The following is a 15821-nucleotide window of genomic DNA, read 5'->3' as shown; positions in this document are numbered from 1 at the left end:
ATTCCTACCCTCTCTCCTTTAACTCGATCTGATCTTCCTGAGTAGATATATATATTGCCTTGGTCTAAAGTTTCCTTACCAATCCCCTTACAACTATATTTCATAAATTCACTCTCCACTTGCTGGAACTTCCCAATCTGATTCATAGTTCTAACATTCCAATTACCTATTTTATATTTTTCGTGAGTATTTATAAACCGAGAGATTCTTAGCACCACGCTTTGCCTGGGACTCGGGGCCATTCTGTCACCTTCCCTTTCCATGACTGACTATATCGATAGAGGAGTCATTGGCTAGATATATCAAAGGATAGCCATTTCTTTTTGATGTGCATTGCCTATCTAACTAAGGCAAGTGCCCCCTGACGGTCCATACTAATTCTAGTAAGATCAACCGCCAGGCATCAGGAGTAAAAGCCGAAGAGACCGTTTGTCCATCGCCTTAAATCCAATCCGTCACTCTGCTGCCAGTGACTTCATTAAGATTTAGGGGGGCGGGCATTTCCTCCACACCCAAAGATCTCATTACTCAACCAAGTTGCTCAACCGCTTATACGAGTATAACCGATGGCAAACATGGATTGCTAAGATATACTGCCTGGCATCATAAGTAGCAGTAATAATAATAATAATAATAATAATAATAATAATAATGATAATAATAATAGTAATAATAATAATAACAATAATAATGTGAACATTTTCTGTGGAAGGACATATCCAGAAGCCATGATTTTTAGTTACATAGATTTCCCTATTTTCTAACTATTCACTCATAATCTTTTGTTATAAGTAGATTATAATCTTTTAAATTATTCATTTCAACAATATTCAAAATAAAGAATCGTTTATTCTTCACCAGTATACGTGAGCCATCGCCTTGTGGTAGGGTTGTAAGAATACTACCACCGTAGGTCCTGCGTGTCGTAAAAAGCGAATAAAAGGACAGCTGCTGCCTTGCAGTTTTGCTTTTTAGAAAAAATTTTAAACCCGCTGCCCATAATTGTGGAAACTGCTGCCTTGCAGTTGGATTATGGAGTCAAAGGTTAAGACCACTACCAACAACTGTGGTTGATGACTGCAAGCGCACGCGATAGTAAAGCATGCCTGGTGCTATCGCATCAGGCAACCGACCCCTTAATGTAGGGATAACGGCGGGAGAGAAAAAGAGTGCAAGTGAGACATAAGGGAAACTTTCCAAGTCAAGGCCATGTTCTCAGCTCTGAAACTATACACATGCTTGTTGTGCTTTGAGTCTCAATCCTTTGAGTATTCTTACGTAAGCATAGAGAAATATTCTTCTGAGAAATCCAAAGTAATTTGGTAGGATTCAAAGCCATTTGTATTCACAAGAATATAAGGATTCCGTCCCATTGTAAAATATCTGTTCTTACTATAATTTTTTGAAGTGAGTACTTATATAGGCTTTTGAAATTACAGCTGAATAATTAAATAAAATTGAGTGAAGTTAGAATGGAAGATTGAAGTACTAAAAATACATCCACTGTAGACTACACCGAATACATCTGGAAACGACTGTTGTAGATTCAATATTGAAATACTGATTTAAAAATAATAATTATTCTCGCTTTGATACAAACAATTATCATAAAAGCAAAAAGTTGGTTTACCATTCACCAGGATTCTTATGATAAATGTAATAGAAATTGAAAGTCAAAGAAAATTCATATGTAGTAGAATAACTTGGCAAATACTTCCATCAATTAATTCTGGACTTCAAAACGAAAGACATAAACTTTTATATATATATATATATATATATACATATATATATATATAGATATATATATATATATATATATATATATATATATATGTATATATATATATATATATATATATGTATATATATATATATATATATTATATATATACAAATATATATATATATATATATATATATAGTTATATATATACAACTATATATATATATATATATATATAGTTATATATATACAAATATATATATATATATATATATATGAATTGAGTCTTCAGGACAAAACGTAAATGAAAACTTTCGAGAAAAAAAATTTAGGTATAAAGCCAGTATTTCTCCTGTGTAAAATCATCTTCTGAATTTCGTAAAAAAAAACCTTTCTGGCCTTGGAAGAAAAACTTGCTGCGAACGACTGTGCCATTGGGATATCACTTGAAACCTGTTTGAAGAACCTGTTAGGAAGGCATCGTAAAAATAATCTTCTCTGCCATCGTCTTCGGATAATTGTTACGCAATTTAATCACAACACGAAGTGGGTAAAATGATGTCAGTTTATTTCTCTATCTAATATTTTTCTGATTATTTGTAAATTTATTTATACACTAAATCTTTATTAATCTTTGTGTTAAAAGATTTATAAGAAATATTACATTTTTGTTATATGGATATCTTATATATATTTATAGATATTCGTTGTTTAAAAGACTTGCAATAAACACCAAGAGTAAATGAAGAGAGAGGTTTGCAAAACGAAGCGACTTTTTCTAATGTATGGAAAAATTAATGTCCCTTTGATGATTATTTTGACTATTTCCGCTATATAGTAAAGAGCATGTGTCTATACACACACACACACATATACACGCACACACGTATATATACATATATATATATATATATATATATGTATATATACTCTACATATATATATATATATATATATATATATATATATATATATACGGTCAGCTCTCCCTGTCCCTGAGGTCGGGAGGAGAGAAAATAGTCATACCCTGGTAAGAGAGGGTTACGTGTGGATACCTATCTATCTAAATATTTAGCAGTCATTTTTATCAGCTCGAGTACACTAGTACTAGAATACTGTAGTTTACCTCAAAGTTAAAACAAAGACGACGAATACCAGAAAATCGTTTTTCTGACGAGGGATCCAATGCTCTTTTTGAAATAGTCAATAAAATGATTTTTGGTTGATAAACATATTCCCCTGTTGAATTAATCGGAAACAAACAGAACTGTGCATCACGTTCAGATGAGTAAAAGAGATGAAATTATAATTATGAATTTGTGATGTGAAGTGTGGTGTACTTCTCCAGTCTTCGTATCATATCTTACAGGATACTGTAATAAGCGGCGTCCATTTGAAGGTTGCTCATGAATGGTCGAGGCAAGGGACATGACACTGTCCTAGAGACTAACTATATATACGTATGATCAGCGCACAAGCCCCTCTCTATCAAGCTAGGACCAGGGAGGGCCAGCTGATAGCTGCTGATGACTCAGCAGGTAGACCTATAAGCTCCCTAACTCACAAGGATGGTGAGATAGCAGACACTACTTAAGCGGGTCTTGAACTCCCCTCAAGTAGAGTGAGAAACAGGGTCGTTCCTATGTGCTACCACAACTCGGTGAGAAGATCATCTTTAAAAAAAAAGCAGTAAATTGAGATAAATGTTACTGATGATGTTCTTGACAAAGCACAGACGTCTAAGCAAGATGAGAGATAATAACAGGTGTAGAAGAGAAACAGTAACATCCACTCGATCCTGCTGAGGCTACTGAGTTGCACGCACACCATGAGTCCTGCTGAACCAGTAATAATTCTTGAAGGATTTCAGATGCACATTCAGGGAATCCGTCAAAAGTTATCTGAATGTTATCAGCAGATTGGTAATATATCAATTTATGAAGTCTTGTATTAGCAAAAGAGAATGATTGCTGTTATAAAATAATGATTTTAAAACGAAATTAATTTCGTAAGAGTTAGCGTTGTTATAAATTACTTGAAATATTGATTATTGAACCATGATTAAGATTTTAAATAGAACAATATTTATCTATAAATTTTTTTTCTTTCATCTATAGATTGATTTCCCCTTACTTTAATCTTATCTCACTTCTTATTTCAAACCTATTTACAATATAGTGACTTCTTGTGGTATTGACTCATTTCTTAAAATATCCTTAACCTTTCGAAACCATCACCATTTCATATAAATAATGACGCGTTCTAAATGATAGTGTTAATAACTCCTTGCTTTTAACAAAGAGTACTGCAAAAGGTATAATCCAAGTATGTGAGTCTCTGTTTTGATGTTTTCATTTCGTTTGCATGAATGTGATTGAAGTGTATAACGTCAGGAAGATCGTGATTTGTATTTCATTATCTTTAATTCAAGACCTTTTGCTGTGAGGTGACTATCATTGATCGCCTTCAGGTAACAATTTTTACAAGTGGAAAATGAAAATAAATATGCTAGAAAAATTGATGTTCAAGGTCGTTCAACAGAGAACTCGCCTTTCAACGAAATCTGGAAAATAACAAGATACTGCAGATATTTACACACAAACACACACACAGCCACACATACACACACACACATATATATAAATATATATATATATATATATATATATATATATATATATATAGTAAAAATGAAAATAAATAGTGAAATAAAAATAAAAAAAAGAAATTTGGTTCATGTTACCATCTAGTAAAATACCAAGAGATCTAAAAGTTACAAACGGTTAGGTCCATTATAAGTGGGACGTTCTGACCCGGAAATACTTTTAAGCTGAGTAACTCTTAGTGATATTTACAGTATAGAGATAATCTGAAGCTGGATGCTTCACCATTGCTGGCATAAGGCCAGCTTAAAATTTGCATTCAGTGCTGGATGCTCCAAGGTCAATCAACCGTGCTGGCATAAGGCCAGCTTAAAATTTGCATTCAGTGCTGGATGCTCCAAGGTCAATCAACCGTGCTGGCATAAGGCCAGCTTAAAATTTGCATTCAGTGCTGGATGCTCCAAGGTCAATCAACCGTGCTGGCATAAGGCCAGCTTAAAATTTGCATTCAGTGCTGGATGCTCCAAGGTCAACCAACCGTGCTGGCATAAGGCCAGCTTAAAATTTGCATTCAGTGCTGGATGCTCCAAGGTCAATCAACCGTGCTGGCATAAGGCCACCTTAAAATTTGCATTCAGTGCTGGATGCTCCAAGGTCAATCAACCGTGCTGGCATAAGGCCAGCTTAAAATTTGCATTCAGTGCTGGATGCTCCAAGGTCAACCAACCGTGCTGGCATAAGGCCAGCTTAAAATTTGCATTCAGTGCTGGATGCTCCAAGGTCAACCAACCGTGCTGGCATAAGGCCAGCTTAAAATTTGCATTCAGTGCTGGATGCTCCAAGGTCAACCAACTGTGCCGGCATAAGGCCAACTTAAAATTTGCATTCAGTGCTGGATGCTCCAAGGTCAGCCAACCGTGCCGGCATAAGGCCAGCTTAAAATGTGCATTCAGTGCTGGATGCTCCAAGGTCAACAAACCGTGCTGGCATAAGGCCAGCTTAAAATTTGCATTCAGTGCTGGATGCTCCAAGGTCAACCAACCGTGCTGGCATAAGGCCAGCTTAAAATGTGCATTCAGTGCTGGGTGCACCAAAGTCAAAAACTGCCCTGGCATTTTGCCAGCTTGAAATATGCATCCAGTGCTCGATGCTCCAAGGTCAAAACCTGTGTTTGCATTAGGCCAGCTTAAAATATGCATTCGGTACTGGATGCTCCAAGGTCAAGAAACTGAGCTGGCTTAAGGTCACCTTAAAATGTCAATTAGGTGCTGAATGTTCCAAGGTGAAGAAATTGAGCTGGCTTAAGACCAGCTTAAAATGTGCATTCAATGCAGGATGCTCCAAGGTCAAGAAACTGAGCTGGCTTAAGGCCAGCATAAAATATGCATTCAGTTTTGGATGCTAAAAGGTCAAGAAACTGAGGAGGCTTAAGGCCAGCTTAAAATGTGCATTCAGTGCTGGAGGCTCCAAGGTCAAGAAAATGTGCTGGCATTAGGCCAGCTTAAAATGTGCATTCTCTGCTGTAGGCTCCAAGGTCAATAAACTGACCGGGCTAGAGGCCAGCTTAAAATGTACATTAATTGCTGGAGGCTACAAGGTCAAGAAACTGTGCTGGCATTAGGCTAGCTTAAAATGTGCATTAATTGCTGGATGCTACAAGGTCTAGAAACTGAGCTGGCTTAGGCTACGTTTCCGCTAGGCTGCAAAACGCTGCTTCTGTTTTTCGCACCCTCTGCCCGTGCTGTTCCCACTAGACTGCAAAACGCAGCTTCTGTTTTCCGCTGCCTCGGCCATTTGGTCAGAGTGCTCCTGACTATGCTTGAATGAGGCTGTGTTGCAGTGCCATCTATCAAAAATATGAAAACATTGACGAAGAAAGTGGTGATTGCCTATTTATTGTGCAAGAAACAACAACAACAAAAAAGAAAAGCCAAATATTGGGTTCATCCTCTTTTTGCAAACAGATCACGACAAGGAGCATTTAATAATTTAATTCCAGATGTTTGGAATAAGCATACGTAAAATATATATGGAAGTTTGTTTAAGGCATGATTAAAGTTATGGGAAATATATAAAGATTTGTTCATGACATAACTAAAGATACGATAAATAGTGTTTCATCAAAGGTGCTAAATAAGCAACTGCAAAACAGTTAAGTCGTTGGAAGGTGTTTAAAATAAGATAATGCAATTCTAGTATCACCACCACCACAAAAAGAAAGAAAGATGGATGGCGATAAACAATTTACTTATGGATTTTTAATTAGATGATAGGAATAAACATTCATATGAAAAAGCCTTTATAGGCCTATCTATAATTTTTTGTTATCTGTCTTTCATTTCCTTTGATTATTTTGGCATAATAACAAGCAAAATGAACTATTGTTTTTTATTATTCACTGGATAGCATCGTAATCAATGCCTGAAAGCGACTGACGCAGCCGCTGCGCTCAGGGTAGTGGAAACAGCTCCATAGAAATGTATATACCACTAACACAGAAGCTGCGTTACGCAGCTTCTGTTTATGTAGGAACACCGCTCGTGTAGAGGCTGCGTTTCGCAGCTTCTATGAAGCGGCGGCTAGTGAAAACAGCTCCAGAGGATTACATGTATCACCTAAACTCAGGCAGAGGCTGCGAAAAACAGAAGCAGCGCTTCGAAGCCTAGTGGAAACCTAGCCTTAGGCCAGCATAAAATGTGCATTCATAGCGGGATGCTCCAAGGACAAGAAACTGAGCTGGCTAAAGGTCAGCTCAAAATGTGCATTCCGTGCTAGATGCTTTAAGGTCAAGAAACTGTGCTAGCATTAAGCCAGCTTAAAATCTGCATTCAATGCTGGATGCTCCAAGGTCAAGAAACTGAGCTGGCTTAAGGCCAGCATAAAATATGTATTCAGTGCTGGATACTCCAAGGTCAAGAAACTAAGCTGGCTTAAGGCTAGCTTAAAATGTGGATTCAGTTCTGGATGATCCAAGGTCGAGAAAATGTGCTGGCATTAGGCCAGCTTAAAATGTCCATTCTGTGCTGGATGCTCCGAGGTCAATAAACTGACCTGGCTTGAGGCCAGCTTAAAATGTGCATTCAGTGATGGATGCTCCAAGGTCAAGAAACTGTGCTGGCATTAGGCCAGCTTAAAATGTGCATTCTGTGCTGGATGCTACAAGGTAAAAAAACTGAGCTGGCTTAAGGTCAGCTTAAAATGTGTATTCAGTGCTGGATGCTCCAAAGTCAAGAAACTGTGCTGACATTAGGGCAGCTTAAAATGTGCATCTAGTTCTGGATGCTCTAAGGTCAAGAAACTGTGCTGGCATAAGGCCACCTTGATTCGCCGGCCGTTACTGAGGAAAGTAAGCTTGAGCCAATAACCTGCTCTGGCAGAGCAAGTGACTTGTCCTCTGTGATTCGGCTAAAATTAATTCTTGATCAACAAAGACGAAAATGTCAAAATCGTCGTAATTGTCGAGTTCTTTATTTTCGTCTCTCCGTCACTGTTGATCTGTTCGTCTTTCCTTTTATGTTGTCCAAAATATTTCGATTATTTCAATTTTCAAATCTAAAAACTTTGACCTATAGAAGATTTATAGAAAGTTCTTCAGTTATTTATTTTATAAATAAAATGTAATATTATAGATGATGATAATAAAAATAATAATAATAATAATAATAATAATAATAAATGAAAAAAGAAGAGTCTTATTTTAGAACACTATAGAAAAGTAAAAATTACCAGATATTTAAAAAAAAAAAAAATTAAAACATAACCCTTCGACAAGAAAGAAACAAGATAATAAAACATAGAGACATGTGGAAATGAAAGAAAAATCATTCTTACCTCTACAAGAAAAAAAAACACCGAAGTGCAAATGCATAAACAAAAGAAAAGAATCGTTTGTTTTATGTTGGTTGTGTTACAATTTCATATTGTATGTGTCACAATTCATTGCTTGTTTATGAGAAAAACTCTTGACGTCTGTGAAGTGAAACTCCCACAAATATCCTGCTTTTCTGATTTGAAATTGTTCATTAAAGTTAAGAGAACTGTAGTCATATAAGACAATATTTGTCTGGTCAATTTAAATTTTGATCAGTAAAGCTAAACTGAATGTCAAGGAGGAAGGTATGATAACGAAAAAGTAATGAACAATTGAAAAGGCAGAGAAAAAGGTTTGAAAAAACCAGAAGGGGAAACAAACAAACGATTGTTCTCGAACACTTCAGTGTCATATGAATACTCGATTTGGTTTTTGTATAGTTTGTCCGTAAAAGTGTCCAGTGTTGATGTCATTTCCTGATTTGCTATTGAACGTTTTATTTCACTCTCTCTCTCTCTCTCTCTCTCTCTCTCTCTCTCTCTCTCTCTCTCTCTCTCTCTCTCTCTCATAGTTATTGAAGATTTTATTTATGTCTCTCTCATGATTTCTAATAGTTATTGAACGAATTATTTTTTTTCTCTCTCCCATGATTTCTAAGTTATTGAACATTTTCTCTCTCTCTCTCTCTCTCTCTCTCTCTCTCTCTCTCTCTCTCTCTCTCTCGCTCATGATTTCTAATAGTTATTTTACATTCTCTCTCTCTCTCTCTCTCTCTCTCTCTCTCTCTCTCTCTCTCTCTCTCTCTCTCTCTCTCTCTCATGATTTTTAAGTTATTGAACGTCTCTCTCTCTCTCTCTCTCTCTCTCTCTCTCTCTCTCTCTCTCTCTCTCTCTCTCTCTCTCGTGATTTTTAAGTTATTGAACGTTTTATCTCTCTCTCTCTCATGATTTCTAATAGTTATTGTACATTCTCTCTCTCTCTCTCTCTCTCTCTCTCTCTCTCTCTCTCTCTCTCTCTCTCTCATGCTAACATTTAAGAAAAGAATTAGCTTCAACTCTGAAATAGATCTGCTTCTCTTCAGCTTATGTCATCACCCACGACATTGGTACCTCAGATAGATGACTGCTTCAAGGCCATCGGCAACAGCCTTTCCGAGAACGTAAACAAACGCCACTCCTGTTACGTTGACCTTCAGCCTGACTCCATAACGGTAAAAGATTTTTTCAGAATACAGACTTGGCTGACTGGGATGGGGGGGAGGGTGTCATGGTCCTCCCGAAGAGGAATCAAACCGGCTGATTGATATTTACTGACCTTCACTTTACGAGTATATAAAGGGTTTGGGGCATTGTGTTATTGAGTTAAGTTGACTGGAAGCAACTGAAAGCACATCTAAAATGAGGCTGGTGAGTGTCTCGGTCTTTTCGAGTCTTCAAGGAAAGGTCTTTACCCAAAATCTTTATTTTTAATGACGTCGAAATTATTATTATTATTATTATTATTATTATTGTTGTTGTTGTTGTTGGTGGTGGTGTTGTTGTTACTAAGCTACAACCCTAGTTGGAAAAGTAGGATGCTGTAATTAAGTTTGCTCCATTGGCTTTAAAGTAATCTAACCCTAATTAGAAGTTTTAGAAACTAATCCAATATTGCCAATTACGATATTCCAAAATAGTTTAGAGTTTTCATTTAACAAAGGCTTTATCAAAATTCGAATCAAAATTCAAATATTTTTGTTTGGGAATAATCTTAGGGAAAAAGTATTTGATTCTATTGGAACAGATCATCTTCTCCTGCCTGGTCGCTGCGTCCTTGGCTGCTTCGAAGCCCCAAGGCGACACCGCCATCTTGAGAGACGACCGTGTCGACCAGGGCCACGGAAACTCCAATTACTCTTTCCGTTTCAGCGATGACGAATTCGTGGAGATCACTGGCTCCCTTGGGGAGGGAGGGGCCGTCACCCTCCGGGGATCCTGCAGGTAAGATTAAGCCTCAGGTGTTTTAGCGAAGGTTCAAGTGGAAGAAATACGAATCCATAACATCCATTTTTCAAATGTTTCAATAAGAATCTCTGAAAACTGTAATGTCCTCTTTTGCTTAGTTTCAAGGGATATTAAGTTGAAACAAATGAAGATGTTTATTTATGCTTACCGTTACAGAAAAGTTTCACACAAAACTTATAGAATATATAAGTTCCAAATTACGGCTTATTTCATGTCTGAAACAATATTCTAAATCTGTCAAGCTCCAAAAAAGAAACTCCAATTTTCCATTTTTATTTCTCTATCCATCTCAACCTACAATAGCTGTATATTCTTTGCTAAGATTGTTGATCAACCTTCAAGATATTGAACTAATCTAGGTATTATGACAGGGAAATAATGTATTCTTTAATAGAGCATCAGTCTGATTTGCCTGCCAACATATTACTCAAACTGTCTTCATTATTCTTGACAAATACAGATTTCCTGAAAAAGGGGGTCAGTACATCCTGAACTTCGAGGCTGACGAGGCGGCCGGAATTAGGGGTATGGCTGGATTTTCACAGTGAGTTGTGTTTTATAATGACGATGCCGACGCCGAAGAAACTGATTCTCGGTAACTCCTCCTTCAGAACAGAGTCGAATTGTCCCTAAAGCTGACAAGGCTGAAGCCAAGGTACCCGGGAAGAGCAGGGCCCCACCAACAACAGGGGTCTGGCAACTTTTTTATTTTAGTGTTAAATGTTAAATCCATTGCTTATTTACTTTTGTCATATTACTCTAATGTATTGTTCGAAAGAAGAGTAAGGAATTCTCCAGGGGGGGAGGGGAGGGGGGTTAAGGTGAGGGGTGTTGAGGGCCCCAATCAAGTTCTAAGCATAGATTAACACCACTGCTTCAAATCGTGATTACATTCTTCGGTCCATCTTTATGTAGGCCCTATCCACTAAATCCATCTACTTACTTTACTATATGCTCTCTCTCTCTCTCTCTCTCACTCACTCTCTCTCTCTCTCTCTCTCTCTCTCTCTCTCTCTCTCTCTCTCTCTCTCTCTCTCTCTCTCTCTCTCTCTCTTAAAACAGGTCCAAAAAGAAAGATATTTGTCCCGTGTCTCTTTCCCTCTTTAGGGTTGTGGTGGCCGATGCGGTAACGCCTCTGACTGGTGAACGCCAGACTGGGGTTTGGGGGAGCCTATAAATCTACTTGCTGAATCATAACCAGTCATCACCTGGCCTTCCTTGGTTCTAGCTTGGGTGGAGAGAGGGGTTGGGCGTTGATCATATGTATTTATGGTCGGAAACTAGGGCATTGTCCTGCTTGTTAGAGGAAAATAGAAAGATTTCTGTAGATTACAAGATAATAAAACTATTGTACAGATAATTCTTTTTCAGTTTCCCTTCAGAAAAACTGCTAATAAAGAAAAGGTGTGACTGAATGGGCATATAACAAACCATCTCGGTGTCTTTTCATTTATTGTAATTACTTCACTGATCGAACAATAACGATTACATTGAAAGAAATCATCCAAAATTTATAAAATAATAATCTTTTTCTTTTATGTCTCTCTACAACTGTCTCTTTGTGTCTACATAAATTTACACTTATTAGAATAATGACTCTTATATAAACTGTGTCTCAATCTCACCTTTTATATATCTTAGGATTTTTAATTTTTCATCTAAGAACTAATCACATTCTAGCTCTGAGAGATTCGCTATCTGTTACTTTCATATAGTTAGTTTTGTTTTTCCCTTTTCGAAAGTGATAATATTATTATGAGGAAGATTGCGAACCGAGTCTATTTTCACTTGCTTTGTTCTCTGAGAATTTCGTTGAGAATTGTTGTGATGATAGTGGGTTTGCTGCTACTACTACTACTACTACTACTACTACTACTACTACTAATAATAATAATAATAATAATAATAATAATAATGATGATGATGATGATGATAGCAATAAAAAAAACACCTACAATAATAATAATAATAATAATAATAATAATAATAATTATAACAATATTAATAATAACAATAATAACATGGAATTTAGTTAATCTTAGCAGTCGAGCTATAAAATCTAAGCATCTTTTTTTTACCAAAAAGGAAATGATGACGTAACTTATAATCGGAAACAAGATAAAGAAATATGAAATAATGTTCCTAATTTCTCGATCATAATTCGGACCAAATTCTTGAGAATGGTGAGAAACTCAGCGAGAATTATGAACATTGTCTTGATGTTGGTCATTGAAGTTGAACGAAATGTGATAGAGATAGAAGATTATCACGAAAAAAATCGTAAATAGAGAATATAATAAGGAAATAAAGTGAGTAATGGAAGAAAAATGAAGAAACGAACAATTGAGTTTTGACGGACAGTTGGAATTTATATGAAAAGTTGAGTCAATACTTTCGAACGTCTCTCTCTCTCTCTCTCTCTCTCTCTCTCTCTCTCTCTCTCTCTCTTACTTTGATGGCTGCTTTTCCGGTCCCATACAGCAGGGGAACCCGACTCTCTACAGGACCTTCACTGTCGTTTTACCTTATTCGTCCAGAGTATTTAACGTTTCATGTCTCATATTCTTCATTTACTGTTGAATCGTCACTGTCAAATAACTCATGAAATAAGAAAGTCTTCAGTTTCCTCTTGAAAGCTTTAATGTCTTCAATCATTCGAATGTTTCGTGGGAGCTTATTATATAGTCTCAGGACCGCATATTTAGAGGCTCTGAAGCCTAAATTAGACATATCTAGATTCCAACAGTTTGAAACCATCTGTAACTATTCTCATGTCGACACGATTTGTTGGCTGCGCAATATGTAGCAATTCTCCTAAGTATTTTGGACGCCCGGTGTACCGGTTTGAAATTACCCCCTCCAAATCTTACCCCCCGGTAATTTGAAACCGGATTCAAACTACCGGGGGGTAACTTGATACCGGTTTCAAGCTACCCCCGGGGGTAATTTGAAACCGGTTTTATGCTACCCCCCTGGTTTCAAATTACCCCCCTCGTTTTTGCGCAGGATCTCATCATTTATGAATATTATTAAATTGCTTTTGATCAGGGTCAACACAATCATTAGGTAATATGTATATACATGTACTGTTTCACCTATTGGTATCGTTTATTAATATCCAGCCTATATCAGTCTTATGTTTATATCTTAGCTAATAAATGTCGGATATTCCATTATCAGTCATGGGCGCATATTTGACCGAGACAGGAAGACGAAGTGAAATTTGATTTTGACTGTTATTTTTTCCATTATTTGAAATATTTCATAATTATATTGCAAGCAAATATTATATAAGGTATAATCAACATATTGATCATAAGTATATATGTATACATACATATATATATATATATATATATATATATATATATATATATATATATATATATATATATATATATATATATATATATATATATATACATATAATACATGTATATGTATTTGTATGTATGTTGTAAATACTATATCATTCATGATATCTGTAAATAATTGACACTTTTAATAAAGCAAGATTGTAAGCAATTATAAGTTTTAATAAGACATGATACAGTACATGCTGTTTGCTTCTACTGTACTGACATTGGTTGTTTGTATACGAAAACACCTGGACTACGGAAAAGTCGTTACACTTTATAGCCCTCAATGGAATACATTGAACACAGCTTGTGTTAATCTCACAACTGTTGTTACTGATTTTAGCCTAAAGGCAGGCAGCTGTGTGTTATCATGGGCTAAATCAAATCCTATTTAAACCATCTTCCAGAATAGTAAGTGATGGATTCGTGTATGGATTTTTTTTCTCTGTTGTTGATCTCGAAATGGAAAATTATTGAAAAACGGTGTCATAAAATGTTTAAGAATTTTACCTGAAATATATCATAAAGAAAAAAAAGACCTCGCCACATGGTCACCTGTACATTTCCATGCGGTTTATATAACACTTCTGCCCCTTTGTCATAGCTCCATTCTTTCTTATTACTCATTTCATCAAATGCAAAACAGCAATACATAGTAATCGAGACTTCATACCATCTTTAATGTCCTCTGGTTTAAAATGAATCGAGCTAACAGTAGCTTACACAACGTTAATTCTGTCTGCACGACGATATGCATGTTGGTAATTTATATTTGAGCTTTTATTTTTTACGTGCATAGCATCCAAATATTACGAAGTTACTGTGCATTATCAGCGACAGAATAAATGAATAAACAAAGAGATATATGGACACAAGGAGTTCTATTGTTATATTGCAACTATTGGTATGGTCAAACCATTTTAAGAGCAAACTCGGAGCCCAATAGCGGCATTGCCAGTTCTCTTGGGTCATTTTCAAAGCACACCTGGCTTAGCCGCTTTAATCTATGGGCGAGCCAAGAATAGGAGAAAAGGGTCAACTAATAAGTCATTCACCCGGATTTGAACGGTCTAAGAATATAATAATTTAATCTGATACTCTCCCTAAATTGTTTCCTTCGTTCTTTTTGTTTGCAACCACGTGGTGACAAGTTGAAACTCTTAAATATAACAAATAGCAAAATTGTTATAAAACGATTATCATACTAACAGAAATAATCTTAATTTTGATATCAAATGAATTCATTTCTCAATTCTGATTGATTATTAAAAGACAGGATTCTTTACAAAGGATTTAATTAACTATGTTTAATATGGTATATTTACGTAGGTGATTGTATTGTTTTAGAATTTATTTAATTAATCGACAAAATTAATTTCTTTACAACAAAGGTTATATTAGCAAACGTGGTTATGGTGACTTCGTCAGATGAAGTTAGTGCTATCACAAAAGATTCAATAAATTAGTTCATTCAGACCATTTTCATGTCTTCCTTTATAATGTTATCAGTATGCTAAATACCCTTGACCCAATTTACCTTGCAAATCTGAAAAAGGTCGTTTTTTATAAGTTGGCTGCATCTGTGACACGTTTGATTGTTTGGTCAATTCCACATTTAACAATTTCATTACCATTTTCCAATTTTTTTTTTCTTAATATTTAATTTAGTAAATATTTTTTTCCATGCAATGCTAAAACAGGGTTCATTATGATGGTTTTGATTTCAAATATTTTTACGGGTAATATCTATCTTTTTTTACTTAATAATTGTTTTGTATAAAGTTAGATGCGTCATAGTTTGTGTTTAATTGAAAGAAGGCCAGTTAATTAAAAATAAAAAAAAAATAAAATCTCGACAATCACGTGCACACTGAAATAAAATAAAGTTTTACCTCGCCGTAATCACTAAACCTTAAATGAAAGTCTGTAACTTCAAATATTGTGAATTAGGGAATTATATGACACTTTAGGTCTTAAATACGAAAATATCAACAATCCCACGAACAGAAACAAAATAAAATTTTACCTCGCCTTTATCACAGAACCTTGAATTACAGTCTGTGACTTTTAACGTGTCATATAATTCACTAATACACAATTTTTGGTCTTAAATACCAGATTAAACTACTTTTCCTACTGCTGCGAAGCCAACAATAAATGCATGATACATATTTGCGATGTCACATGAATTATTTATCATTCTGATGAGGGGGTAACTTGAAAAGAGAGGGGGTAACTTGAAACCGGTTTCAAACTACCCCCCCGGTAATCTGAAACCGGTTTCAAGTTACCGGGGGGTAATTTGAAACGGGGGGTAAC

The 15821-nt window shown here is 35.8% G+C and overlaps 1 protein-coding gene across 1 annotated transcript; it reads left to right on the top strand.

The window, feature by feature from the left end:
• Nucleotides 1-9400: 9400 nt before the first annotated feature.
• On the top strand, nt 9401-11179 carry LOC137637859 (cuticle protein AM1274-like). Its single transcript, XM_068369967.1, has 3 exons — nt 9401-9546; nt 9923-10119; nt 10604-11179. Exons 1-3 carry the CDS (start codon nt 9538-9540, stop codon nt 10689-10691), a joined length of 294 nt encoding a protein of 97 aa, XP_068226068.1. The 5' UTR covers nt 9401-9537; the 3' UTR covers nt 10692-11179.
• Nucleotides 11180-15821: the final 4642 nt, after the last annotated feature.

The sequence above is a fragment of the Palaemon carinicauda genome, chromosome 3, assembly GCF_036898095.1.
Source record: "Palaemon carinicauda isolate YSFRI2023 chromosome 3, ASM3689809v2, whole genome shotgun sequence".
NCBI lineage: Eukaryota > Metazoa > Arthropoda > Malacostraca > Decapoda > Palaemonidae > Palaemon > Palaemon carinicauda.
Note: the sequence above shows the minus strand (reverse complement) of the source record. Positions and strands in the feature narration are given on the sequence as shown.

What these genes read in the sequence shown, in the direction of transcription:
- LOC137637859 (XM_068369967.1), top strand. An exon ending in ACCCTCCGGGGATCCTGCAG is followed by an intron (nt 10,120 to 10,603) that starts GTAAGATTAAGC and finishes TGACAAATACAG; the next exon opens with ATTTCCTGAAAAAGGGGGTC.